The sequence below is a fragment of the Microtus ochrogaster genome, chromosome 16, assembly GCF_000317375.1.
Source record: "Microtus ochrogaster isolate Prairie Vole_2 chromosome 16, MicOch1.0, whole genome shotgun sequence".
In the NCBI taxonomy this organism is placed as follows: Eukaryota; Metazoa; Chordata; class Mammalia; order Rodentia; family Cricetidae; genus Microtus; species Microtus ochrogaster.
In genome coordinates, this window is record NC_022018.1 from 50,218,596 (window position 1) to 50,244,364 (window position 25,769).

The 25,769-nt window shown below is 45.7% G+C and overlaps 1 protein-coding gene across 1 annotated transcript in view; it reads left to right on the forward strand.

Annotated features, from left to right (window-relative positions):
• The window catches only part of Cap2 (cyclase associated actin cytoskeleton regulatory protein 2), a 139,708-nt gene that overhangs the window by 79,572 nt on the left and 34,367 nt on the right, over positions 1-25,769 (forward strand). The window contains exons 5-7 of the mRNA XM_005355107.3: positions 18,164-18,307; positions 18,621-18,706; positions 22,739-22,844. Of these exons, the coding sequence (XP_005355164.1) occupies positions 18,164-18,307; positions 18,621-18,706; positions 22,739-22,844 (336 nt within the window). The remainder of the gene's footprint in view (positions 1-18,163; positions 18,308-18,620; positions 18,707-22,738; positions 22,845-25,769) is intronic.

The following is a 25,769-nucleotide window of genomic DNA, read 5'->3' on the forward strand; positions in this document are numbered from 1 at the left end:
CCAAAGCCACAGAGAAACCCTGTCTCGAAAAACCAAAAAAAAAAAAAAAAATACTCACATGTCCCTTACCAAGCAATTAAAAACCGTTGCCTGATATCTGAGAGACCAAGGATGTCTTTCCTCTCACCTATAACCCAAAGGCCTAACTGACCACCATTCTCATTAAGAGCGGGTAAAAGTAGAGATGTAAGGAAATGTAAGCCTTATTCACTGCTGGTGGGTGTAGATGCAAGTTTCTGTCCCACCCAGTCCCGCAGCCATTCGGTCCCAAAGAAACACACGGAGGCTTATATTAATTATAAGCTGTTTGGACTATTGCTCAGGCTTATTACTAACTAGCTCTTACAATTTAAATTAACCCATAATTCTTTTCTATGTTCAGCCACACCACTTGGTGCTTTTTCCTCAGTGAAGCATTCTCCTCTTGCTTCCTCTGTGCCTGGCTGGTGACTGATTCTCTGCCTTTCCTCTTCTCAGAATTCTCTTAGGCTGGTTGTCCCATCTATACTTCCTACCTGGCTACTGACCAGGTAGCATTTTGTTAAACTAATACAAGTGACAAATCTTTACAGTATACAAGAGCATAATCTCATAGTAGTGGGATTGTAAACTTTTGCAGCCACTTTTTTTTTTTTTTGCTACACTACTCCTGATCTATACCCTGACTTCTGGTCTTCATACATGTACAGATGCTTCCCATACATATGGAAACATGCACACACCTACACTGTACATACATACACATATAAAATTGAATAAATAAGGCAGGGAATGGCTAAGACAGCCTGTGTCAGTCTCTAACCAACAAATGATCACAGACACATATACACACACTTGCATATGCCTCTTCCTGTGTACACACACACACAGCAGAAGAGGGAACTATCTGAGGGGAAGGGAGAAAGGAGAAGTCAGGGGATTAAGGGAAGGGAGTGGGAGAGGGGGCTGAGTGAGGACAATGCATAATGGTATATATATTTGAAAATAGGAAAAGGGCCGGGCTGTGGTGGCGCACGCCTTTAATCCCAGCACTCGGGAGGCAGAGGCAGGCGGATCTCTGTGAGTTCGAGACCAGCCTGGTCTACAAGAGCTAGTTCCAGAACAGGCTCCAAAACCACAGAGAAACCCTGTCTCGAAAAACCAAAAAAAAAAAAAAATAGGAAAAGGTTGAGGAAAGGTGCCCCCCAAAACTGCATTACACTTCTGTGGACTTCCCAGCATGCTTTGCGGTCTCATGGTCACTGCTGCTGGGCATGCATACCACCTCTCTTCAGCTTCTGGAGCCAGCAGATTCCTTTGATTTCCTTAGCAGATGGCAGCTGCAACATTTGGTAGCAACCTCCAAACAGGGCGCCTTGGAATACTCCCCTGGCTCCCTCTACCATGCTGTGGGCATTAGCCCAGTATTTCATTCTTATGTGTTATAATATTCGTGCATCTTCTAGATTGACTTATGTGTGTATGTCTGCATACACGTGAGTATAGGTCTGTGTTCACCTGTGCAAACATGGAGAGCAGAAAAAGACCCCAGGTGTCTTCTTGTTCCCCTCTGTCTGCTTCTTTAGGCAGGGTCTCTCCCTGAGCCTGGGGCTCACATTTTCTCTGATAGGCTGAAAGCCAGCAAATGCCGGAGCTTCTTCCATCTCAAGGCCCCTTAGGACTGGGGTTACAGGCATGGACCAGATGCCTGGGTGGTAGACCCTGAACTCTAGCCCTCATTGTGGCTTACTAAGCACTCCTAACTGCTGAATCATCTCTTCAGCTCCCACCCACCCCCATTCTTTTTTTGTAATCTCTTTTTTTATTTAAATTTATTTCAAGAATATCATACAAGAGTATTTGCATCATGTCCATCTATGCCTTTCCCCCTCCCAACTTCTCCCAGGTTCCCCCAACTCCCTATCAAATTATTGACCTGTTCTTCTTTAGTTACTGTGGTTCACACACACATACACATGCACACACGCACACGCACGCGCACACACACACACACACACACACACACACACACCTGTACTTATGCATATGTATTACCTGCTGAATTCACTTTGTGTTGCTCATTTGTGTATGTGTTTGGAATTGCTTACTATCTGCTGAAGACAGCAGAAAAGAAACAGAATCCAGCTTTGTTATGTATACAGGGATCTCTGTCCCTTGTCCCTTACATGCTCCCAAATCTGTCCCTTCTCCCCCTTACCCTTGTCATTGCCTTCCTCAGTCAAACCTCCTTGACTGGTCTTTGCCTCTGACTTGGGGCTGTCAGTAAATGTCCCCTGCCTGCTCGGTTAGTTACCCTAAACTTCTAACCAACCCACACAGGGCTCCTCAGTGACTCCATATTACTTGATGGCACAACAGGGATCCCCAAGATCACATCTCTGTCTGGCTTAACAGCCTCATCCTCAGAAGGCCCTCAAGGGTCTCTTTGTTTTGTTTTTCTGAGACAGGATTTCTCTGTAGCTTTGGGGCCAGCCCTGGAACTTTCTCTGTAGACCAGGCTGACCTTTTCTAATCTGTAGAAAGTGTCTACAGTCCTCTCAGCCTGGAAACCTTTTCCCCTCAGACTTCCTCTCATCCTCAAAGAATGAACACGTGTTACCCCTTGAGTTGTCCATCTGTCCCTCTCTCTAGACCAGTGTCCTTATCCCCCACCAAAGAGCACCATGGTGACTGTTCCTTTACAAGGCTGTCACCTTCTTCTGTGTGGAGCTCAGAGCCAGGAATGTGGGCATTGCGGTTAATGTGGCTGTTCATAACGCTTCAATGAGTCTTATGCCCTGTTTAAGGAAAATATGCATATTACAAGCTACAATTAATCTTTAAGATGAAATGTCAAGCTGGGATGTAGGTCAGCAATAGAGCCTGTGCCTAGCATAGGCAAGACCCTGGATTTGATCCCAAGAGATGGAAAGAAAAAAAGAAGATGAGAGAAAGAGGAGGAGGGAGAGAGGGAGGGAGGGAAAGGGAAATGATAAATCTGCCTAAGCCTCAGTTTCCCCTGCTCGAAAACAGTGAAACCAACAGACTCTAAGACTTTGTCTTTCTGTGGGGAAGCAGTGTTGACTGCATTGCCACATCTCTAGATAACCCCAATTTGCCTTAGTTCTGTTGCAGTTTGCATGACGAGTTAGCGCTCTTGGCCTCTGACCGTAGCTCTGGAGGTCCAGGGAAGAGGGTGAGAAGCACAGAGCCCTGCTGCTGCATGTCCCTTCTGCCATATGCATAGAATTATCTCAGAATCGTGACCCAAACTCAGTGACTGAGGTGAGAGTGACAGGGCATGCAGAACAAGCTCTATGGTGCTACACCCCGAGCTGCCAACACACCTGCCGCTGCCTGTCCTGTCTTGAGCTGCATCATTGTCTGTGACTGGGGTGTAACTGCAAGTCTGAGGCTAAGACACAGCTTCCTGGTTGGCTGTGACCAAGCGTTGGCATGCCCCATTTAGAGTTGAGCACACGACAGTCTCTTGGTCTCTGCACTATCGTGAGTCTGTGCTAATCACCATATCCTGCGAAAAGAAGCTTCTTTGCCCAATTTTCTACAGTGGGTGTATTTCTGCTCCCTAGATCGTATCTGACTTTCTAGAAGCTTTGTTTTAATGTATCACATCAGCATTCTGTTCATTCATCCATCCATTCTGTCATCTGCTACAGGACACTGTGTTTACTATAAAAACGTAAGCTGTGTCCCAAACTGCTGCTCATAACATGGCTGGCTCAACGAGCCAACCGTCTTAAATACTGCACCTCTGCCCATTGCCTCAAGTAGTTAAAATAAAGTACTGCTGAAGCCAAGTTTAAAGATTTATCTCTGTATAAGCCTGCTAGTTTCGGGAGATAATGAATAACTGACCTGGGAATTTAATAAAAATAAATTCACCGCCAGCCACACACTGTACCCATAAACTCAGGCAATCGATCTCTCACAGCTCTGCTGCTGGCCAGCGGGGGTGACTGAACACAGTCCACATCCAAGAGAGAAGTGTCACCGAGCCTACCCATGATGGATAGTGCCCAAGAGTCCCATCCTTGCATGTGAGGAACAGGAAGTTTATACACTGCGGCATCCTGGATTAGAACTGAATTACACTGACCACATAGCCCGCTTATATGTCTATTAGACCAGAGTGGAGCTGAGATGTACTGAACACTGGACCACTAACACGTTGATGTGCTGTCCTGAATCACGCAAGAACTCTGTTGACGGGAGGAAGGCGCATAGAACAGTTTATGCCTCGGGTGTAGTGAGTTGAAAATTCCAGATGTGCCCAAGCAAAGTCCATCATCAGAGAAGCTTCTCTGTGTGAAGATGGTGATTAACACTGAAACCCACAACTAGTCAACAATGAGAGAATAAGTGACTTCAGGGTGTCCAGCTTTAAGCAGGGCATCGGTACCACCTCCCTTCCCACAGCAGGCTCAGGGATCATCACAGGAGTGAAGGTGGATTGTAGGAGCAGGGAAGGAAAGATCTACAGCAAAGCGGGGTTTGCCTGACGTGACAGCCCTGTGGCACACGGATGCCGGGACTGCACACACGGAACCTGCACAGGATCAAGTCAGCCAAGACACCGGCCCAGACTGAGTGAGCATGGACTCATGGAGTCCCCGCTGCAGGCTGGGCAGCTATTGGCAGCTGATGGCTGTCGGGGAAAAAGAGTTAGTTTTCCTCAAGAATGTGGCTCCTGGGTGACTGTTCAGGCTCCTGTGAATGGTCCTACACCCGTGCACAAACAGGGAACACTAAATGGACTCTGTAGGGTTTTTTTTCCCCTCCATGGGCATGCTAAGTTGGGAGGGGAAAGCAGTGGAGGTATAGTCTCAAACAATTAAAAAGGAGATATATAAACATAAAAAGAAAGTAATGCTAGCAACTACTAGAAGATTGTTAGGAGAAAACGAGATGGAGGGGACACAGCAGATAGTGACATTTATTGCAAATGACGCTGGTGACTTGTGCCTCCGTGTTCTAATATCTAACATGCCAATTGACTAATTTATTTACTATGTATCGCTCCTTGGCAATGTTGAACTTTGCACCTCAACTTGACTGGTCCACACAGCATCCCAGTATTTTGTCAAATATGATGACAGCTGAAGGTAGGCCATGTGTCTAAGTCTGCTCTCCTTATCCTTCTGCTCAAACCTGGTCCTCCTGCCATTCCCCCTTCTTGGCCAATGGTGACAGCCTCTCCTGGTTGCTCAGTCAGAGAGATGAGTCACTCTCCACTGGCGCATTTACTCTGATACTATATCCAACCTGGACCCCGCTTCTCCCCTCTCCACAATGCTCACTCCAACCCCAGGAATTGCGGTGGTCTCTGAGATGATCTCCCTGCTACCCTTTTCCCCCACAGTCTAGTTCTTGGGAAAGAAAGTCATCCCTGTCATTGCGCTGAAAACTGTGCCGATTCCCTTCTGTTTGGGATGCAAGCCAGACTCCCTTCAACAGTCCAGAGATATGCTTCTGCTGTTCGCCTTGTCTTCCCGGACCTCACGTTCCCCCGCCTCCACTTTCCCCCACTGTTTCATGCCAGCCACACTAGTTGCTTGCTATTTCTGGAACACAGGAGACAATTGCCAGCCTTAGCTCCTTCACGGTGGCTGTTTCCTCTGACCGGAAGCTCTTCCCACAGGCACCCACGTAGTCAATTCCACGTGAGTTATTTAGGTGTCTGAAGTCCATCCTGTTGTAAGCCACTGGATCCCCCCCCCATCTCCCTCTCCTCCCTCCCTCCCTCCCACCAACTCCCTCCCTTGCTCTTCTTTTCTCCTCCTCTTCTCCCTTTTGCTCCCTTCCTCTCCTTCCCACGTAGCCCCCATTGCCTTCTAATTCATTATGTAACTGAGAATGACCTTGAACTTTTGTTCCTCCTGCCTCCACCTCCCAAGTTCTGGAATTTCAGTACCGTTACACCCAGTTCATGCCATGCTGAGAGTGGGACCCATGGGCCCAATGCTTGCTAGGCAAGCACTCTGCCCACTGAGCTAACCCATTCCCCATCCCATCCCATGCATATTTGTAAACTGAACTACTTATCCCCACACCCAGTGACTTTTAACATCTAACATGTTGTATATAATTGAGTTATTATGACCGTGGCTCTTTGTCGGTCTCCCTCTGTGATGGTTAATTTTGGGTGTCAATTTGACTGGGCCCAGGCCTCACGCGCAGGGCACCCTGTCTACTTACTGAGTAGTGAAGAGACAAACTCCTTAGAGGTGTGTGGGTGGACAAAACCAAGCAGTCTGCAGTACTGATCAGGGAGTCTGTACAGTTTCATTCTGTTGCTATGATAAAAAAAAAAATTCTAACCAAAAGCAATTTAGGGGTGGAAACAGTTTATTTGGCTCACATTTCTAGGTTATAATCCATCATTGAGGAATGTCATGGCAGAAACTTTACCAAAAAATTGTGGCAAATGCTCTTTCCTGTCTTAACCACAGGCCCATGTTTAGCAAGAGCTGGCTTTCTTATCCTATCTAAGACAACTTTCCCAGGGAATGGTGATGATGACAGTGGGCTGGGTCCACCAGCATAAATTAACAATAAAGATAATCCCTCATAGATAAGCCCCACGACCAGTGTAATCTGGGCAGTCCCTCAGTTGAGACTCCCTTCTCCGGTAACTCTAAACTATGACAAGGTGACAGTTAAAGTTAATTAAAACAGAGTTCATTATTTGGTAAGATCAAGGAGAATGGCAGGAAAGGGTGGGGGACAAGAAACGGTGACGGAGGAGGAATATAATCAAAGTACATCGTATATACATAAAGATGCATGTAGATTTCTAATGTCATAGTGAGACCCATCTTATGCATCATTTATATGCTATAAAAACTTTCAAAGAGAGCTGGAGAGAGGACTCAGTTTATCACTTGCCTGCTCTATAAGCATCAGGACCAGGGTTTGCACTCCCAGCACCCACCTACCTAATGCTAGGAGCAGTGACCCAGGTCTGTGATCCCAGCAGTGAGAAGATGGAGGCAGACAGATTTCTGTAGTTCACTGACCAGCCAGGCTTGCTGAATCTGTGGGTTCTGGGTTCAGTGATGGGCTCTGTGTCAAGATACAAGGTGGAGCTCAACTTAGGAAGATGGGCATCAACTTCTGGACTCTCTGTGTACACGAAACCAAACACACACACACAGACACACACAGACACACACACACACACACACAGGGGGGTAGGCAGAGAGGAGAGAACTAAAAAGAGATTTGGAGTCATTTGATCTATGGAATAAAGTAACCTTAAACCAAGAAAAAGCACAGGATTTGAATTAGATAGGTCTTCTTGGCTATTGCCAAGGGGGAATGTCTTTATTCCTTTTCATTTGCGGTGGTAAAACAACTCAAGAGATGGAGAGTTTTTTCTGGCTCCCGGGTGGTGGCTACGGGCTATTCCAGCAAAGAGGTCACAGCAGCAGGGCTTGAAGCAGCTGGTCACATTGCACCCACACGAAGTCATGAAACTGAGATGCTCACCTCGCTTTCTCCTTTCTGTACAGTTGGAGATCCCATCCTAGGGAATGGTACCACCACAGTAGGCAGGCCTTTGTACCTCAGCTAACCTAATGAAGACAGTCCCCACAGGCACTCCCAGAGACCTGTCTCCTGTGATTCTAGATCTCATCAAGGTGATCGTTAAAATGAACCATGACAGCTTCTCAGCCCCAGACGTGAAAACTAAGTCTACAGCCATTGGCTGTCAGTTTGCTCTGTAGGTACCAAGAATGCAGCAGTTGTGTGGCGTTGCTTCTTCTTGGTTGACCGTGGCACACACAAGGACGGGCAGCAAGAAAGGACATAGGAGATGAGAGAGGAAAGAGTGGCCCTGCCATTGGCGGGGGTGGTTAGACGTGGGCGCGAGAAGGTCTCACCAAATAATGACAGCAGAGACGGAAGTAAAGGACAGAATGGAAAAACAAAGAAAAAGGCTACACCCTCATTCCCAGATGATGACAGCTCTTGAAAGCAGTCCCCAAAGAATGAGATAGATGTCAACCAAAAATAATTGAAAACTGTGTGCATGCAGCCACTTCAGTCACTGTAATTTCAAATAAAACTATTAAAATGTATCCTACGTGCCAAATGGAAAAAATAGGTTGATATTTGGAATTGGTGGGTCTTTAAAAAATCAGTTCCCATTAAGGTTAAGTAAAAAATGACTGAAACTATTTTTGCATGTGTGTGGTAAAAACACAACAATTTAGAAAAATAACCCTAAGCCACTCTTGCGGGGGGTTGGCAGGGAGGAAGGCTTCTTTAGCCCCATTAAATGCCCTTAAGAGCATCTCCATGGTAATGACAGAAAATACCAGAGAGGAGGCGGATGAGCGAAAACGGGGTGAGCAACCGACAGATCTCTCTGGCTCTTCAGCCACCCACAAGCCTCCTGTGGATGTGTTCCGTAAAAATGTGGTCCGTAGAACACTGGAGGGCAGGGGGAGGAGTTCAGATCCATGGGCAAAGACGGTTAAGAATCGAGTGAGGTAAAGGATGGGCCTTAGCAGCCCCACCTGAGGTGAACTGAGAGTCAAGAGAGAGAGGCCGTACCCAGCATCCCTTCTCCTGACTCAGTGGACCAGGATGCCCTGTTTGTGTTCATGTTAAGGCTGGCTTTCTACCCTTAAGGAAAAACAATGGAACCCTGTAATGATTGCCCTGTTCTTCAGAGTGAAAGTGGATTCTGATTAAGGATGATTGGCACTAGGCTCTGATGGGAAGATAATGGTTGATCTAGCCTTTGGGGTGTTTTTTTTTTCTTTTCTTTTTTAAATTGTTTTTATTGATTTATTGAGCTATACATTTTTCTCTGCTACCCCCTTTCCTCTCCCCTCCCCTTCAACTCTCTCCCCTGGTCCCCATGCTCCCAATGCTCCCAATTTACTCAGGAGATCTTGGGTTTTTTTTCTACTTCCCATGTAGATTAGAGCCATGTATGTCTCTCTTAGGGTTCTCATTGTCGTCTAGGTTCTCTGGGATTGTCATTTGTAGGCTTGTTTTCTTTGCTTTATGTTTTAAAACCACTTATGAGTGAGTACATATGATAATTGTCTTTCTGGGTCTGGGTTACCTCACTCAATATAATGTTTTCTAGCTCCATCCATTTTCCTGCAAAATTCAAGCTGTCATTTTTTTTTCTGTGTAGTATTCCATTGTGTAAATGTGCCACATTTTTCTTATCCATTCTTCAGTCAAGGAGCATTTAGGTTGTTTCCAGGTTCTGGCTATGACAAACAATGCTGCTATGAACATAGTTGAGCACATGTCCTTGTGGTACAATAGAGCATCCTTTGAGTATATACCCAAAAGTGGTATTGCTGGGTCTCGAGGAAGGTTATTTTCTAATTTTCTGAGAAATTAACCTACTGATATCCAAAGGGGGCTGTACCAGCTTGCACTCCCACCAGCAATGCAGGAGTGTTCTTCGCGGTGTTTTAGGACTCCCAAGACGTTGCTAAAATTCCTTGCATTGCTTGAGTTGCTACAGCTTGAGGTGATCTCAACCGCATTCTCCATGAGACCCTGAGAAGAGATCTGCCCATGCTTTCATCACAGCCACTTAATCCAGGGAGAGAAAATGACTCCTTGGAGACAGATGTGATTGTGCCAGAAGCTTCCAGATGGGGCCTTGGGTAGTTGAAGCTGAGATGTATCATCAGAAAGCAGAGACAATGGGTGGGCAAGCGATCACCATGTGGCGCGGATGCAGCTAGCATCCATAGGATGTTGGCAAAATAAAACACTAGATGCCTGTCAGAAGTCTTGCATTCTTCCTTCTTCAGTGAACTCATTTGTGATTGCTGTACACCGGTGGCCTTTGGCTTTAGAGAACTGGTGGGCTGAAAAGGCTTTAGCCTTTCTCTCCAGTTTGCAAACCCAGAGACAACTGGCAAAGCCTGTGGAAAGCCCTCGTGCCTCTCAGTGTGCCCAGCCTCAAAGTAGGGATTACGAAATCCATCACCGTCAGCAGCCAGATGGTACGTGCGTCCCAGGTAGCGTCACAGTTGGTGTTCTCTCAGCTCGAGCAGTCCAGTAACTGAAAAGAATAATGAAATGGAGGCTGAGAGTTCTCGGCCTCCCTGTCTCTTCGTTTAGGTGGGTGGTGGGTAACCAGGTTAGGTCTTCATTTTCAGCTTCATTTCCTCCGTCTGTGTCTTCTCGCCACTCGATCTGAATGTCCCTGTCATTGCTCAGTACAGGCTCCCTGCTTCCTTCTTGGATCCCAGATAATCTCTCCATTCCGTGTCCCTGTCATGAACCCAGCCTTCGCCAGGAGCCTGTTGTGTCAAGTCCTGATGTAAGAAAGAGACATCGGATTCCCTGTGTGCCCTTTGTTCTTATGAGCCAGGCACACGGGTGCAGCCATGGGAAAGACATGTCACCTTCACGTAACCTCTGTAGTCTCTGTGCCTACCAGAACAGCCATGATCTGATAGCCCTAGGATTCTACTTTCATATGAACTGTACATATTCTGATAGAACTATACGCAGCCACGTCTACGTTGGGGGTGTGTATGGTGTGTGTGTTGATGGACCACTGTCCCTCACTGTTGCTTCAAGACTCAGGAGCTATGGTGAGGACCGAAACCACTGTGCGTCACTGTGTTTAGTATTTGCATCGCCATTGAACTTGGCTACTTCTGTCATACACCTGCTCATCTGAAAAGTGTCTGGTCACCACTTGGAAAATATCCTGGCCCATGTGTAATGTCAATAGATCGGTTTTCTGGCTGTTTGGTTCCATTTATTCTTGTTCAGCTGCTTAGTTTTGTTGAGTCAGGGTCTCTTGTTGCCTAGACTGGCTTTGCACTCACCTTGTAGCTAAGGCTGGCCTTGAACTGACCGTGTAGCTAAGGCTAGCCTTTACCGTCTGATCCTCCTGCCTCTGTCTTCTAAGCACTGAGGTGACAGTCATGAGCCACCAAAGCCTCAGAAGGTTGGCTGAGAAATTGCAGAACATTTTTCATAAAAAAATGCTTTACATGGAAAATGCCCAATTTGTAACTAAAGTTCAACCCTTGTAAGAAAAATGGAACAAGCTGACATCAAACTTCAGTGCCTGCCCGAAGGTCTTATCTGTCTAGTGCTTTGTCGCTGCTCCTGACCCCTCGTTTCCAGGTGTTCTTCATCAAAAGCCAGCGAGGGATGTCATCACTTGACCCTGTCATCGTGGCTTTCTATGCTTTTTATTTTTTGACAACTGAGAAAGTTGCTTTACAAGTGAAAGCAAAGGCCATTACTGAAATAAAATCTACTTGTAAGTGTAATGTGCCATTAAAGCTTTTCATGGAAAAAATAGGTACAAGAGTGTGGGCGTTACATGCTTCTCTCAAGGGCTGGAGAGATGGTTCAGCAGCTAAGAGTGCTTACCACTCTCACAGAGGACCTGGGTTCAAGCCTCAGCAACAACAAGTTCCAGAGGATCCAACACCCTCCAGCCGAACACACGTGATGCATGCACATAACCCATGTAGGCACTCACACACACAAACACGTAAAAGTTTTTTTCTTTTATTACATCTTTTTAAAAACTAAAAACTTCTCTCCAGGCATCAGGATGTTGACAGTGTAACTACGTATAGCCGTTCACCCCCCCAGGACAAAGTCACCAAATTCAAATCTTTAAGTCTTAGCTGTTTTTTCAAAGAGAAGCCACAAGACAGTCTTAATAGAGTTGAAAAGAATGCCAACCACAGAGCAGGAAAACTTAATCTTGTTGGCTACCAGCAGAGAGAGAAGGGGGAAGGAAAGCAGGGAGGCATGCCATTTAAGTTCTTCAACAAGGACCTCAGCCGTGTGGCAGGGAGAGGAGGGAAGAAGCCAGAGGACCTGAGCACTCGTCCTCAGGCGTAGACCAGCATCCGAAAGAAAGAGGAAAGAAGGAGAAAAAGGGAACGTTAAGGAACTCTGTCAGAAGGGTGGGCAGACCCAACCTCTTGGCAGCTTGCAGCAACTGCCCTTGTGGGAAATTCTTACTAGGTTGTATTCCTAAAGAATGATTCTTAGGGAATGTAAGTCTCTGGGAACCTTCAGTGGTTTGGTTTGGTTTTGCTATTTATGTCATATAGCCCAGGCTGGCCTCCAACCATGTAGCTGAGGGCAACCTTGAACTTGCGGTTTTACCTCGGCCTACCCAGTGTTAAGACCACCACACCTGTTTATGCAGCGCTGGGAATGGAACCCAGGAGTGTGACCAGTGCTAGCTGAGCTCCATGAACTGGATCGCACACTTAGTTCCCTTGTTTAGCGATCCTACAACAAGGTATTTATGTAACCTGTGTTTTTAAAATTCTAAGAAATGTGTTATTGTTCAATATAATGACAGCAATTATGACACCGTGTACAGTTGTGGAGCTCAAAAAAAAATAAGAACTAAATATTAGCAAAAGCCAAAGTAATAATGGTTGATATTTGAGACTGTGGTTTGCTAAGAAATATTGCTTGCTATAAATTTCCCAGAGGTTTAAATGGAGCAGGATCCAATCACTAAAAGGTCTGTGGGTTTGGGGAGGTAGCTCTGTGGATGAAAGGCTTGCTCACAGCGTGAGGACCTGAGTTTGGTTAATCCCCAGAACCTCTGTGGAAAAGCTGGGCATGGTAGCACCTGCTTGAAATTCCAGTGCTGGGGGGCAGAAACAGGAGCATCCCTGAGGTTCACTGGTCGGGCAACAAGCCTCTCCTACTCAGCAAGCTCCCAGCCAATGGGAGAGCCTGTCTCAACAAAACAAAGGTGAGTGGGCCCACAGATTGGCCTCTCACCTCCCACGTGCAAACACACACACCACGTGAATCCGTGCACACACATGCACCCACAAATATACACACATAAACACATGCACACACATATGCAAAGTTTAAGCCAGGCTTGGTGGCTCACACCTATAATCCCAACACTTGTGAAACTGAGGCAGGAGGATTACAGCAAGTTTGAGGCCAGCCTGGGCTACCAAGTAACTTTTGGCCAGTTTGAGACTCAGAGTGAGACTTCATCTAGAGAAGAAAGGAGTCCAAAGTTTACTGTTTTATTTCTTTAGTTGTTAGGGTTTTTACGTTTGTGTGTGTATTTGTGTGTTTGTTGTATGCATGTATGCATGTGTGTGTTTTGGGGTTTTTTTTTTTAGTTGTTAGGGTTTGGGGGTATGTGGTTGGTTTGGGGGGGTATGTGTGTGTCTGTGTATGTGTGGTGAGTTGAGGCCTCCTGGGCTTTTCCTTGTCCAGTTTCCATGCTCAATTATGTCATCCTTATTCAGCTCACGTTTGGATGGTGTGTGGTCATGTTGGGGAGACTTTTTGGGTGTAGCATCTGATGTCACCAGGACAGTCTCACAGCAGACTCCCTGATCTCTGGTAGAAATTTTTTTTCTTTATTCTTGAGAATTGCATGCATGGACACAATGAAATATATTTATTGACTGTTTTACTCCTTCAACTCCACCCCCATATTTTTCCAGCACATCGACCTCCCAGGTCCTTTCCTTTTGTTTTTATAACGCACTAAATGCAGTTGGTGATGCCCATGTGTGCATGGCTGTGGAGCCATTCTCTGAGCCGAGAAATCCTACCAGACTGAATAGCCAGTATTGGAAATTTTTGAACACATTTATAATATTCATACCCACATAAATCTTCTCCATGGTGGAACTAGATTATTACATATTTACTTGTATTTCCCATCTATATTTCCATTGATTCCAATGAGCAAATATTAATTTCATAATCAGAAAAAAACTTTTTATAAAAATGACTTAACCATTTTCTATTTAACGTAAAATTATAAAAGAGCAATGATTTCCAGGGTCTGGAGAGAGAGTTTAGAGGTAAAAACAACGAACGGTCCTCCAAAAAACCCGGGGTCCAATCCCAACAACCAAAAGGTGACCCATGACTGTTTGTAGCTCTGGTTGCAGGGAATCCAGTGCCCTCTTCTCCCATGCAGAGTCCTACACGTATGTGAGGCACACGAGCTCACATAGCTACACATACATACACTAAAAATAAAATAAAAAATAAATAAATTATCTTTAGAAGAACCTTGTGTTCCAAAGGCTGGTACAGTGGCTCCGAGGGAAAGGGCCTGCCGCTGTGCCTGATGGCCCAAGTTTCGTCTCCAGAGCCCACATGGTGGAAAGAGAGAACTGACTCCCACAAACTGTCCCTTGAAGTGCACACTGGTGCACACAAAATTAGCAAATAAAAATGCAATTTAAGTTTTTGGTTGTTTTTTTTTTTTTAAGAACCCTTGGCTCTAGAAATAACTCGCCGGGTTCCTTGCTATTCTGTGCCCATCTTTAAGCCCAAGGTCCAGTTTGTTGCATCTCCTACAGAACTGCCTGAGAGATTCGGCTTGCCTTTTTGGGTAGTTTCTCCAAAGCTCGCTGATAGAGAACCTTTCCATTTTACTTTCTGCAAAACAATCCAGTTCCTTCTGAAGCTGAACTGAGATGGAGCTGATAGCAGAGCTCAGAGGAGTTGCTAGGGCCTTCAAAACACAGCCCTGAGGTCATCTCCCAAGCTCAGCCAGCTAGGACAGCCTTGGAAACAGTGGCTGAAAGCACCACCTTGCTCACCGGCCTCTTCCCTTGCCGTAGGACCATGTGTCTGCTCCACAGACACTGGGGACAGAAAAGATTTGGGGGCTCGTCTTCATGGCTTGAAATTTATTTTCTTTCGGGAAATTGTCTTAGAAAACAGAAACCCGCAGGAAATACAGTTTTTGATAGTTTTGTTTTGGAGGGAATTTGAAGCCAGCTGTGTATTTTGTGTGAATTCGTGCTTACATGTGTGTGTGGGTGTGTGGGTGTATGTGGGGGGGGGTGTGGGTGTGTGTGTATGAAGAGCTCTTCCTCAATTACTTATATTTTGAGGCGAGGTCTCTCACTGGACCTCACTGATTGCCATCCCACCGCCCTCTCTCAAATCCACCCTCCCAGAACTGCAATTATAGGCAGGTGCAGCCCCACACAGCTTTGTTAAAAATGTGGACGCTGGAGATCCGAACCCGTGTCCTCAAGCTCATGCAGCAAGCACTTCGCCGACTGAGCTAGCATCTCTCCAGCCCCTGGAGCTGTGTCTTGAGACCACCTCCATTGTACTCTAAGAAAATAAATACCGGAGAAACCAGGACGCTGCCGGGCTCAGAAGAAGGCACTTGGCAACTTGCCAGGCAAGGATAAGTAACACAGCTCAGATCCCCAGAACCCTCATCAAAACCTGAGCAGGCTTAATGGCGGCCCGTGATTGCAATGCTCACAAAGCCAAAACCAGGGCCTCTGGGACAAAGCAGCTGCTACACTCGCCAGAACTGGTGAGCTTTGGGCTAAGTGAGAGACCCTGCCTCAATAAACAAAGTGAGGAGCAATCGAGGAGGACACCTACCCTCAACTCCAGTCCTCCACATATGCACATACTAATGCACCCACAAACATGTACCTGCACATACTCCAGCATAAATACACGTGTAGATATACAACCTATACAAGCACACTAATATGATGATGATGATGATGATGATGATGATGATGATGATGATGATGATGATGATGATGATGATGATTATACAGGATGCTTTTTAAATTATCTCCTCCTTACTGGGGATTAAGCTCAAATGGTAGACAGCTTGCCTAGTTTGTGCAAGACTCTGGTTCAATTTATCAACACACACACACATGCACACAATCTCTTTAGTGAGAAGCACTTTTGAAAGCTTAACTAACGTTGATGCAATTCAAGCCGTGTTTGTTAAGTGTTCCAACAGATGCCTGCTAAGCAGGTAGAGGATGTCTTAGGTCCCCCCCACCCCGCCTTTCTGCTGACGTCTGCACGCTAAGCTTTGATGGAAATCACATTCACTCTGGTATTCTTTAGTCCAGCTACAAAAGTTCGGGGTGAACTGGAGGAGATAAACCAGTTTATAGCACAAACGAATCTACTGGCACAGAATGGAGGCGAGAACGTTTGTTAGCATTGGTAGGAATAGGAGTTGTTCTTTCTTCTCTTGACATTTCGTGACTGATGAAAATTCTTCAGACAATTGCCAAATTAAGGCAAAAAGGAAACTCTCTCAATATTTACGATGCTCTCATCAGATAACCGATATAAAATATATCCCAGAATTATGCATCTTCTCAGACTTCAGTTTGTTCTTGGGATTTAGAGATAAACAAAGTTGGTCTCAATAAATCTCTCCAACATTGTAAATACACAGTTTCTGGTTCTTTCTCTTCTTTGGGGCAAGAGGCCAGGTCCCACCAGCAGTTTAGATATCCTGGACTTTCTCAAAGATGTCATTGCATCAAACATACTAGGGTTTAGCCAAGGACTGAGAGGCAAGCAAGAGGTTTTTTTATGTGTGTCACTGCTGAAGATGCCGGCCTCTGGGGAAGCGAGCATCACTCCCTTGAGCCAGTAATTGAATCTGAACTGATAAAAAGTTCCAAGAGAGAAATATTTGCTCCTTAAAGGTTAAAATTCCAGACTTGGTGGGGTGGTACACACCTGCAGTCCCAGTCCTCAGGAGGCGGAGGCAGGAGAATTTCTGTGAGTTGGAGGCTAGTCTGTCTACATAGGAAGTTTCAGGGACTCTTCCTCCCTTATTGCTTCTTGTGAAGTGTCTCGTCACAGCAACAAGAAACATCCCTGCTACTCTGACGTGAGCTATTACACTGCTGCTGTAACCGTCACTTGAGATTATTGTGTATCACCCTGGGGCCAGAGGTTTAAAATATAGTACCTCCTATAACCTAGAGGCTGTAGAGGTTGTTATCTTTTATTTGTGCCAGATGGAACCAAAGATCAGCTGAAGTGATTTGCTCAGAGCCCCATGGATAGTAAGTGGCAGGAGGAGAGATTTGAACCAAGATCTTTCTAATTCCAAAGCCCCTTTGTCTAGAGGAAGACATAGCAAAGGGTTTATAGTCAGGAGCAGATCCTAGAAGCTGCTGTGGCGAGCATGATTTCTTGCCCTGTGATCTACTGCTCCTGTCCCAAAGGACTGTCCTTGGGTGTGTGACACACACTGCCGGCAGCAGCGCTTGTGATCACCTAGGGAGATTTCCCGCTCCTCTCACTCCCGCCCAGGCTTTCCCAAGCCCAGGTAAATCCGTATTTGTGGGGCAGAGACGACATATGGCTCCAGTGTATAGTCGAGGTTGGGAAGCATCGCTCTGAAGCGCTGGTTTTTAAAAATGAAGGAGTTGTGAGGAGCTTTTTCATTTTCCCTCCTGCAAACAAGACTGTGTACAATCCTGCCCACAGCCCCCGAGCTGCTCCTGAGAAGCAGGGCCTTTACTGCTTCCTTGGTGTGCATGTGCTGCGTGCACAGACCCCGCCTTGGTATCTGGCTCCTCAGCGCCTGGAGGCAGCTGAGAACACTCAAGTCACCCGTGAGGGGTTGAAAGCAGCCATGGTGCGGTGGGGGTCTTGCCCCTGTGGTACCTTGTAACTCTGTTCACATAGTTTTGGAAATCATTTTAATATAACTAGAGGAATCGTTTGTTGAATTAATCAGAAGTGAGTGTGACCATGCGTGGCTGAGGACCATGTAGAAAGTCAAATCAGGCTGAGATCATAAAATATGATCAATCATTAAATCATGATGGTCTTTTCTAGGTGGTAGTGAGAACAGGATTTTACCCTCTAGCCCAGGCTGGTCTCAGATTCGAAGCCAATCCTCCTGCCTCAGCCTCCCAAGTGCTTGGGTTACAAGAAAAAGCCACTATGTCCAGCTTTATTGTTGCTGATGCTGCTCTTGTTTGGATCCATGTCTTCCTGTCACCCAAGCTGTTTGCTGTCGCATTTTCTGCCCACAGTTAGTTGAACCCACATCAGTAGTACCCAGGCGTACAGAAGACTGTTCTGTTTCAACATAACAGAGGGGTTGAGGCTGAGCTCACTGCTGGAGTGCTTGCCTAGCAAGCCGCAGGGATTTACAGTTGGTCCCTAATACTGCCAAGAAAGAAAAGGAGAGAGGGAGAATGGATGGATAAATGCAAGAAAAGTGGGGACGAGAGAAAGGAAAAGACTTAGGGAAGGAAAAATGTTTCCTTAATATAATGAAGAAAACCACCCTCTTCTGGCTTAGGAGGTGGTCCTCTCAGGCCCGTGTGCACAGAGGGTTCTGTCTGCCCACAGTAACCAACCCAACATTTGCCTACAGAATGAGGTGGCTGTCCTTCTGAAACCCATATCGGAGAAGATTCAAGAAATCCAGACTTTCCGAGAGAGAAACCGAGGGAGCAGCATGTTCAACCACCTCTCCGCCGTCAGCGAGAGCATCCCCGCCCTGGGGTGGATAGCCGTGGTGAGTGTGGAAGAAATGCCACCCTTACCCTCCACCTTATGACATTTTTGGGGACCTCAGGGGTCACCTTCAGGTTCCTCAGTCTGTAGTCTGGTGCATTCCAGGCTGAATGTGTCAGCTTTCTCTTAGCCTGTGAAAGCCCAGCGCTTCCTACTCTGAGATGGGGAAGGTTCCTCCAGCCCTTACAGTACAATGTTTTGCTTTCAACTCTTCCCCCATTGTTCCGTTGCTTTTCTTCTGCTTCTTGGAGGTATTGTCTTTCTTATCCTATTTTTTTTTCTCCTATGCTTGGGTGATGGTCCTGTTTTCTCAGTCCCCCAAACCTGGCCCTTATGTCAAGGAGATGAACGATGCTGCCACCTTTTACACTAACAGGGTTCTGAAGGACTACAAACACAGGTATGTACCTTCCTTTACTGGCTGTCTTTTCAGTGGACCGCTTGTCAGACATTTGCTCCTAAAACCTAGTATGTTCAATCACCAGTCCCTGTCCTTGTCTCTGCGTTGGAACACTGAGTAACCTTGAGATTGAAATCCCAGACTAGAGCTTCGAGCCTGTGACCCAGCTCTTGGAAGGCAGAAGCAGAAGGAGCAGGAATTCAGGGTCATCTCTGCTACATAGCAAATGTGAGATGTGCCTGGGTCACATGAGACCGTGTCTTCAAAAAATGAGTAGGCTGATGAGGGGACTTAGCCAGCTTCTGGCTGCCACACTTTGACCTGATTTCAGTTCCGGCAACTCACAGAGAGAATCAGCTCCCACAGGTGTCCTGTGACCCCCGCATGCACACCTTCGAGTGCATACCAACACGCACACATTAAATGAATAAGTGTAATAAGGAAACAAAATAAGGGACTGGGAATTGCTGGAGTTAGCAGCAGTTGCTGCTCTTCCAGGGGACCAGTTTGGTTGCATTGTGCAGTTCACAGCTTTGACTCTAGGGGGCCTAACAGCCACATGTGGCCCCTGCAAGCACCTAACACTTGCACATACCCACACAGGGGGACACGCATATAAACATACATTTTAATTGTTTTCATTTCTTTCATGCTTAACAGATGTTTTTCTGGGCTCCCTTTGTTTGTTTCCACAAAAACAAAGCAAGCATTCCAAACATATCTCCATTTTTTCTTGCAAAATCCGGAGACTCTCAGACAATTTTTTTTTAATCTTAAAAAAAAAATACATTTTAGCCAGGCATGGTAGCACAGGCCTCGAATCCCAGCACTCAGGAGGCAGAGACAGGTGGATCTCTGTGAGTTCGAGGCCAGCCTAGTCTACAAAGCAAGCTCCAGGATAGCCAGGGCTACACAAAGAAATATTTTCTTGAAAAACAAACCAAAAACTACATTTTAAAATTCTAGTTGTGTAGAAAAAGCCACAAGGAGAGGGATGTCAGATTCCTGAATGGCACACCCAATATATCTACATCTATTTATATCTGTATCTGTATCTATATCTATATCTACCTCCATTCTCTTTCAGTGAAGAGGCTGCCCCCACTTGACCACATGACACCACATTATGGATATCTACTTAAAGAATGAGCCTATGTGATAAAACTTTTTTTTTTTCATGCTTTGAAAGAGTCTCTTGATGTATTCTGAGCTGGTCTCAAACCCAGGTTTGTTCTCCTGTCTTGGCCGCCCAAGTGCTGGAATTACAGGCATGTGCCCCCAAGCCCAGTGGAAATTTCCACTGATCAAAGTGGCCATAGTGAGTGGCTACATAGAAGGAATGGGGAAGTCCAGAACCAAGGTGGATGAGACCAGGTGAAAGGGGGTCAAACCCAGATTGAACCTAACTGAAATAGGATCTGGAGGGCAGACAGCTGTTGTCTGAACAACAGTCAACAGCTGTGGAAAGGACAGGTGAACCAAGGGGGGTTGTCTGGAGAACGGGCATGGAGAGATCTGGACCCCAGAGAGGAGGCATTGAGGTTAGAAGGAGAACACACTCAAATGGGGATCGACCAGGTGGAGAAGATAGCTAGGGAAAATGTCTCTTAACCTGTTTACTGGTTGTCACAAGAGTCCTCCCCCTCCATGGGCTCACAGCTGGCTACATGACTAACGAAGGGATTGAGATAAACATAAGAGAGTGGTCTTCCACTGTCTGACTCTGGACTCGAATAGCTCCCCACCCCAGCTCCTAAGTGGAGCCAGCAGAAGTCATCAGTCACCATGTATGGGGCCTCCTGGGGACGTCTCTTCTTTATTCCTGACTGCTCAGACGGGAGGAAGTCAGAGGACCTGAATTCTCTAGATTATCATCACCTTGGTTATTGTACTAATGTGGATCTGCAATTTTACACAGAATATAAAAACATGTATAGCACATACCAATAACTACCCTTGGTTCTACCCGTTGGCCAAGATGGTACCCATTCAAAATTTGCATTGTTTTTTTTTTAGAGTGGAATTCTGCCTCCTTTTTCTATGTGACCATAGCAAGTCACTTGCCTTGGCTTTGCCAAGGTGTAACTTCCCAATTTCCAGACCCAATAAAAGTAGAGGGAGGTTTCTCAGCTTCCATGTGTCTGGGTTCTGTTCAACTAATCTCCTAGAGACTAACTTCAGATAAAAGACACCATGCAGTTAACCCTATAGTTGTTGCTATAATTTTCTTTAAGTCAAAATAATACTGCGATGGTTAAGTGAGAAACATATTTACATATATAGATTTGGTCTTCTTTGGTTGTCAGAATTTATCATGCAAATTATTCCTGCCTAGACAGATTTGACCCCCATTGGTTGCTAAAATCTTCAGTAGAAACCATGTCAAATGTGTAATCCAATACCTCTAGTGTGTGTACATTGCCACGTCTGTGTGTTATTTAGGGCATACACACAGAGGAGACACGTCTGCATAGGCAGAGCATGTAGGTAAACACGGGTGCTGATTTACATTGAAGTAAGTCTCACCTTCTTACAGCTGCTGTGCACAGTATTTTCTGTGTCCAGAGCACTTACTCAAAGCCCGCAAAACCCTGTAGAACAAGACACTAATGAGGCAGATCCCAGCCATAGAGCCAACAAATCTCAAACTGTGGAAGGAAACAGCAGAGTGACCAGAGTTTGAAGAGTGACCAAGATTCCAGTTCTTACACTAGCTGCTTCCTCGTTGATATCACAACTCCTGACCGAAGAGATTCATTATAGCTCAGGGTTCGGAAAATCCAGACCATCATAGCTGGGAAAACATGGCCACAGCTGAAGCAGTGAGCAGTTGCTCACCTCTGGGCCGGTCAGGAGGCAGAGATGGAACAGGAAATGGGGATAGGCTGTAGACTGGAAGGCCCACCCTACAGTGACCAATCTTCAATAAGTAGGCTCCACCTCTAAAAGGTTGTGCAGCCTCCCAAAACAATGACAAGGCCTTCGGACCCAGTCCTCACAGGACTCTGTGAGGGACCTGTCCCATCCAATCCAAACCATGATCGGCTCCCTGCTCACTTTCCCTCGTGGTATGACTTATCAAGTGGACTGTAGGCATGCTGCTGGTGCTCAGAACATTTCAAGGAAAACAGTATGTTTTCAAGAGGTTCCCTTCTATGGCTATCTTCAGATTAGTGACCGAAGTAGATCATCAAGTTTTTGCCAACTCCAAACCCAGTGTTTTCTTATTTGCTGACTACTACTTCCTTCAAAAAGTCACAGGGGCAGGAACTGCCCGGGGAAACACAACAAAGGGTGATGATATGATTAAAACATGAATTTCTTAAGGAATTAATAATAATTCTTTTATGAAAGAAGTGCACCCACTTGCCTATTCTAACGGCTCTCTCAGCCCCATGTGCTAGCCAGCCCTACTATGGCAAGCTTTCAACTTGCTCTTCGTTCGATAAAACAAAATCTGGTCAAGCTCCACAAAGCTCGCACTGTCAAGAGCATCCAATTAAGATATCCAATGAGAGTCCCTTTAAAAGTATGGCATCTTGCCTGCTAAGAAGAAAACATTTCTCTTATAATACCAACTTCCTCAACATTCATAGTGAGTAGACGTTTCTAGTCAATCACACTTCTGAAGCCAAGTAACTCCTGAATTATTAGAAAACCAACTGAATGCCTTAGTTCCCATTTGTCTTTTTTCTACCGTTCCCACTCCTAGAAGCATGCTGTCCTTTATCTTGTATGGGAAGGAACTCAGAAGGAAGGTTCTGCTCTCCGTAGTCACCTCCATTAGGAATGGCACCCTTCCTGTGTGTCAGCTCCATGTGGCCAGGTCCCCTCTCTGTGTCGCTGTCCATACCTGAAGCTGAGAGCACTGGCCATCTTCCTGCCTCCCTGCAGAGCGCTTGGGGCTACCCGCCTTCTCAGTGTCCTCTTCTGGCTAGAGGGCAATTGCTCTCAACTCATCTCCAGATCACTGGGTGTAAAACTGTTTTCTGTCCTAATGCCGCTCTCATCCGCTCTCTTTTGTAACAAAAGTGATCTTCGCCACGTGGATTGGGTGAAATCCTACCTCAACATCTGGAGCGAGCTTCAGGCCTACATCAAAGAGCATCACACCACAGGCCTCACGTGGAGCAAGACAGTAAGTACCAGTCCCTCTGGCGACCTTTCACCTGGGCATCAGAAGGTCATAGAAACATTTGTGAAAATGTGCATTCCATGTGGCCTAATCATCGTAAGCTTTAGAGTTTACCTCAAGATAGGAAAGGAGCTTTATGGGAACAGCATTTTCTTGAGGAAACCCTGAGAATTGTCTGCATGGCATATGTAAAGGAAGCAGCTATGCTGTCTATGATAGGGCTGCGAAGGAAGTATTATTCAGCCATAAAGGATAAGATGGTGTCATTTGAAGGAAGAATGGTGGGAACCATAGACCACCATGTTAAAGGAAATAAGCGAGACCCAGAAGTACAAATCTCTTCTGGTCAAACTACATGATAAACAGCTATACTTAGGAAAATGCTGTAATGAAACCTATTATCTTATACAACTAATACATGCTATTCGGAAAATTAATGAAAAACTAACACAGTGGATCCTACAACCATTAAGATTAGCCCGGGTGGTGATTATATGGAGAACAGCCCATCACTTACATGAAGCCTCAACTCAAGAATAAAGGTTTACAAGCACCAAACTGGCATTAAGAAGCAGGAATTAAAGGGGGCATGAACTTTGAAAATGAGCATAGCTATAAATAAAATATCAATGAAGAGTTCTGAATATTTCTTTTGATGTAGCAAACTTTATTGAACAGTCTTTTATATTAGCTAGATTAATCGGCCTGGTGTTTTTTGTCTTGCTTGGGTTTCTTTTGGTTAGTTGTGGTCAGGGGAGGTTTGAGACAGTACCTCCTACCTTCCGGGCCAGCCTGGGTAACCTTAGATGACCTTGAACTTTTCATTCCCCTGACTCGACCTCCTGAGTGCTTGGATCACAGGCATTCACCACTATGCTCAGTTTATGTAGTGCTGAGAACTGAACTCAGGGTCTCAGGCATGCTGGACAATGCACCAGTTAGACCACACCTCCCACTCAGTCCTCGGACTTCGGCTGTGCCTTAGTAGTGGGGTAAACCCAGCTTGTATGTGTTCCCACTTAAATTACATGTGGAAACTACAGTGACCCTGACCTCTCAAGCCTTGCTGGGTTCATTCCTACCTCACTGAGCATTGCAGCGATCTCTGGCTCCCTGTGGCAGCCTGAGCATACGCAATGCTTAGATCAGTAGTTCTCAACCAGTGGGTCGTGACCCCTTGGGGTCCAACAGCCCTTTCACAGGGGTCCCCTCAGAGATTTTACATACTAGATATTTACATTACAATTCATAACATAGCAGCATTACAGTTACGAAGTAGCAACAAAAATAATTTTATGGCCTGGGAGTCGCCACAGCATGTAGAACTGTATTAAGGGGTCGTGGCATGAGGAAGGTCAAGAACCACACTGGCTGAGCTAAAAACCAAGAAACTGCTGTTTCCACATTTGATGTCCTCATACTGTTTTTGCCTCCATTGCAACGTCCTGAGAGGATATTGTGCTCCGGCCTTGCTTTCCCAGAGGTCGGTACCCTTACATCTTCCCTGTGGCTCAATTCGAACATCACAGCTTTGAAAAGCATCTGTTGCTCTTCATCAGCTCCCCGTCAAGGGTGGCGCTCCTCCTCTGTGCTTGCGTTATTTCCTGAGTCCACCTTAGCGATGCAGTTACGGTCTCTGGTCTCAACCACTTAGGAAAACTTCTCTGTGTCCAGCTCCTGACTTAGTGCTCAGAGTGCGTGCTCAACAAACGGTATCAAGTACATATCGTTGGTATTCTGGGACCCTTGGGACCTTCCTTGCCTCCTGGAGTCTCTCTGCTTACTTTCCATGGGAAGCCCCTTCCATTAGAAATGAGTATTCCCTTTAAATAGCCAGCAGTGTAACCAGAGAAAAGGGAAGTCACACATTTGTGAATTCCATCCCAAAGCCCACGAACAGCTGTGCTCCAGGACTCGGCCCTCGGTGAGTGCAGAGGGCAGAAGGCTTAAGAGTGGGGTGATTGTGATTTCCAAGTGTTCAGTGCAGTGTGGGGTTCCTCCAAGTGTCCCCCAACAGGTACAAAATGTTAGCAGTGACCCCCCCCTCCAGACTGATGTCCGTGTGTTTCCTCCTTTGCCTCTCCCACCGCACAGCATTGACATGAACCGCACAAAGCACAATTAATTAAGTTGGTGATTTTCCTTCTGCCTACAACATGATGATGTGGGCAAGACATTTCATGCATTTCTAAAGGGCTTTAAGAAGGAAGGTGTGTGTGGATGGGGTGAGTTTTTTGTAGTCTGATTATTTTTCTTCATCTCTTTCAAATGAAAGACTGTTTTGTTGTAAATCTATGTGTCATACAGGGGGATTGTCACACCTCGGCTGTGGGGATACCCTTGGAGAATAGTAAGCTAAAGATTAGGAGTCTTCGGATTTGTTATTGTCTTCTGGTAGACAAGTATAAGAGGGACAACAGTCCACTTGTGGAAGAAAATGTCAACAGATGCTGATTCTCTAATGAGTCTCAAAAAAATAGGTAGAAAACTTGTTTTTAATGGTTTGAATACCCTTAATACCACATGTAAAGCTAGACCATCATTTCTGTGAATATAAAAGAAAAGATCTGATTGTTAATGATAGAAAAATGTCAGTGTTTTCTTTTGTTCTAGAATGAATACTCACGTTATTGCGTTCATTAAAAATACATGCTTCTCAAGACTGGCGATGTACCTCAGTGGAAGAACGCTTGCCTAGCACGTATGAGGCGTGGGCTCATTCCCTATTATTGAGGGGTGGGGAAGAATATACACTTTGTGCCAGTAACTTCCAAATTTGTATTACAACTCAGGGAGAAATATACTCTCTAGACACATACGGCATGCGTACGCTAAGACAAGTCCCACAGACTCTCTTTTTCTCACCATACACAGTGTATTCAGATAGCCTTCCCTTTATGTCACTCTTCTTTTTTCTTTTTCTTTTTT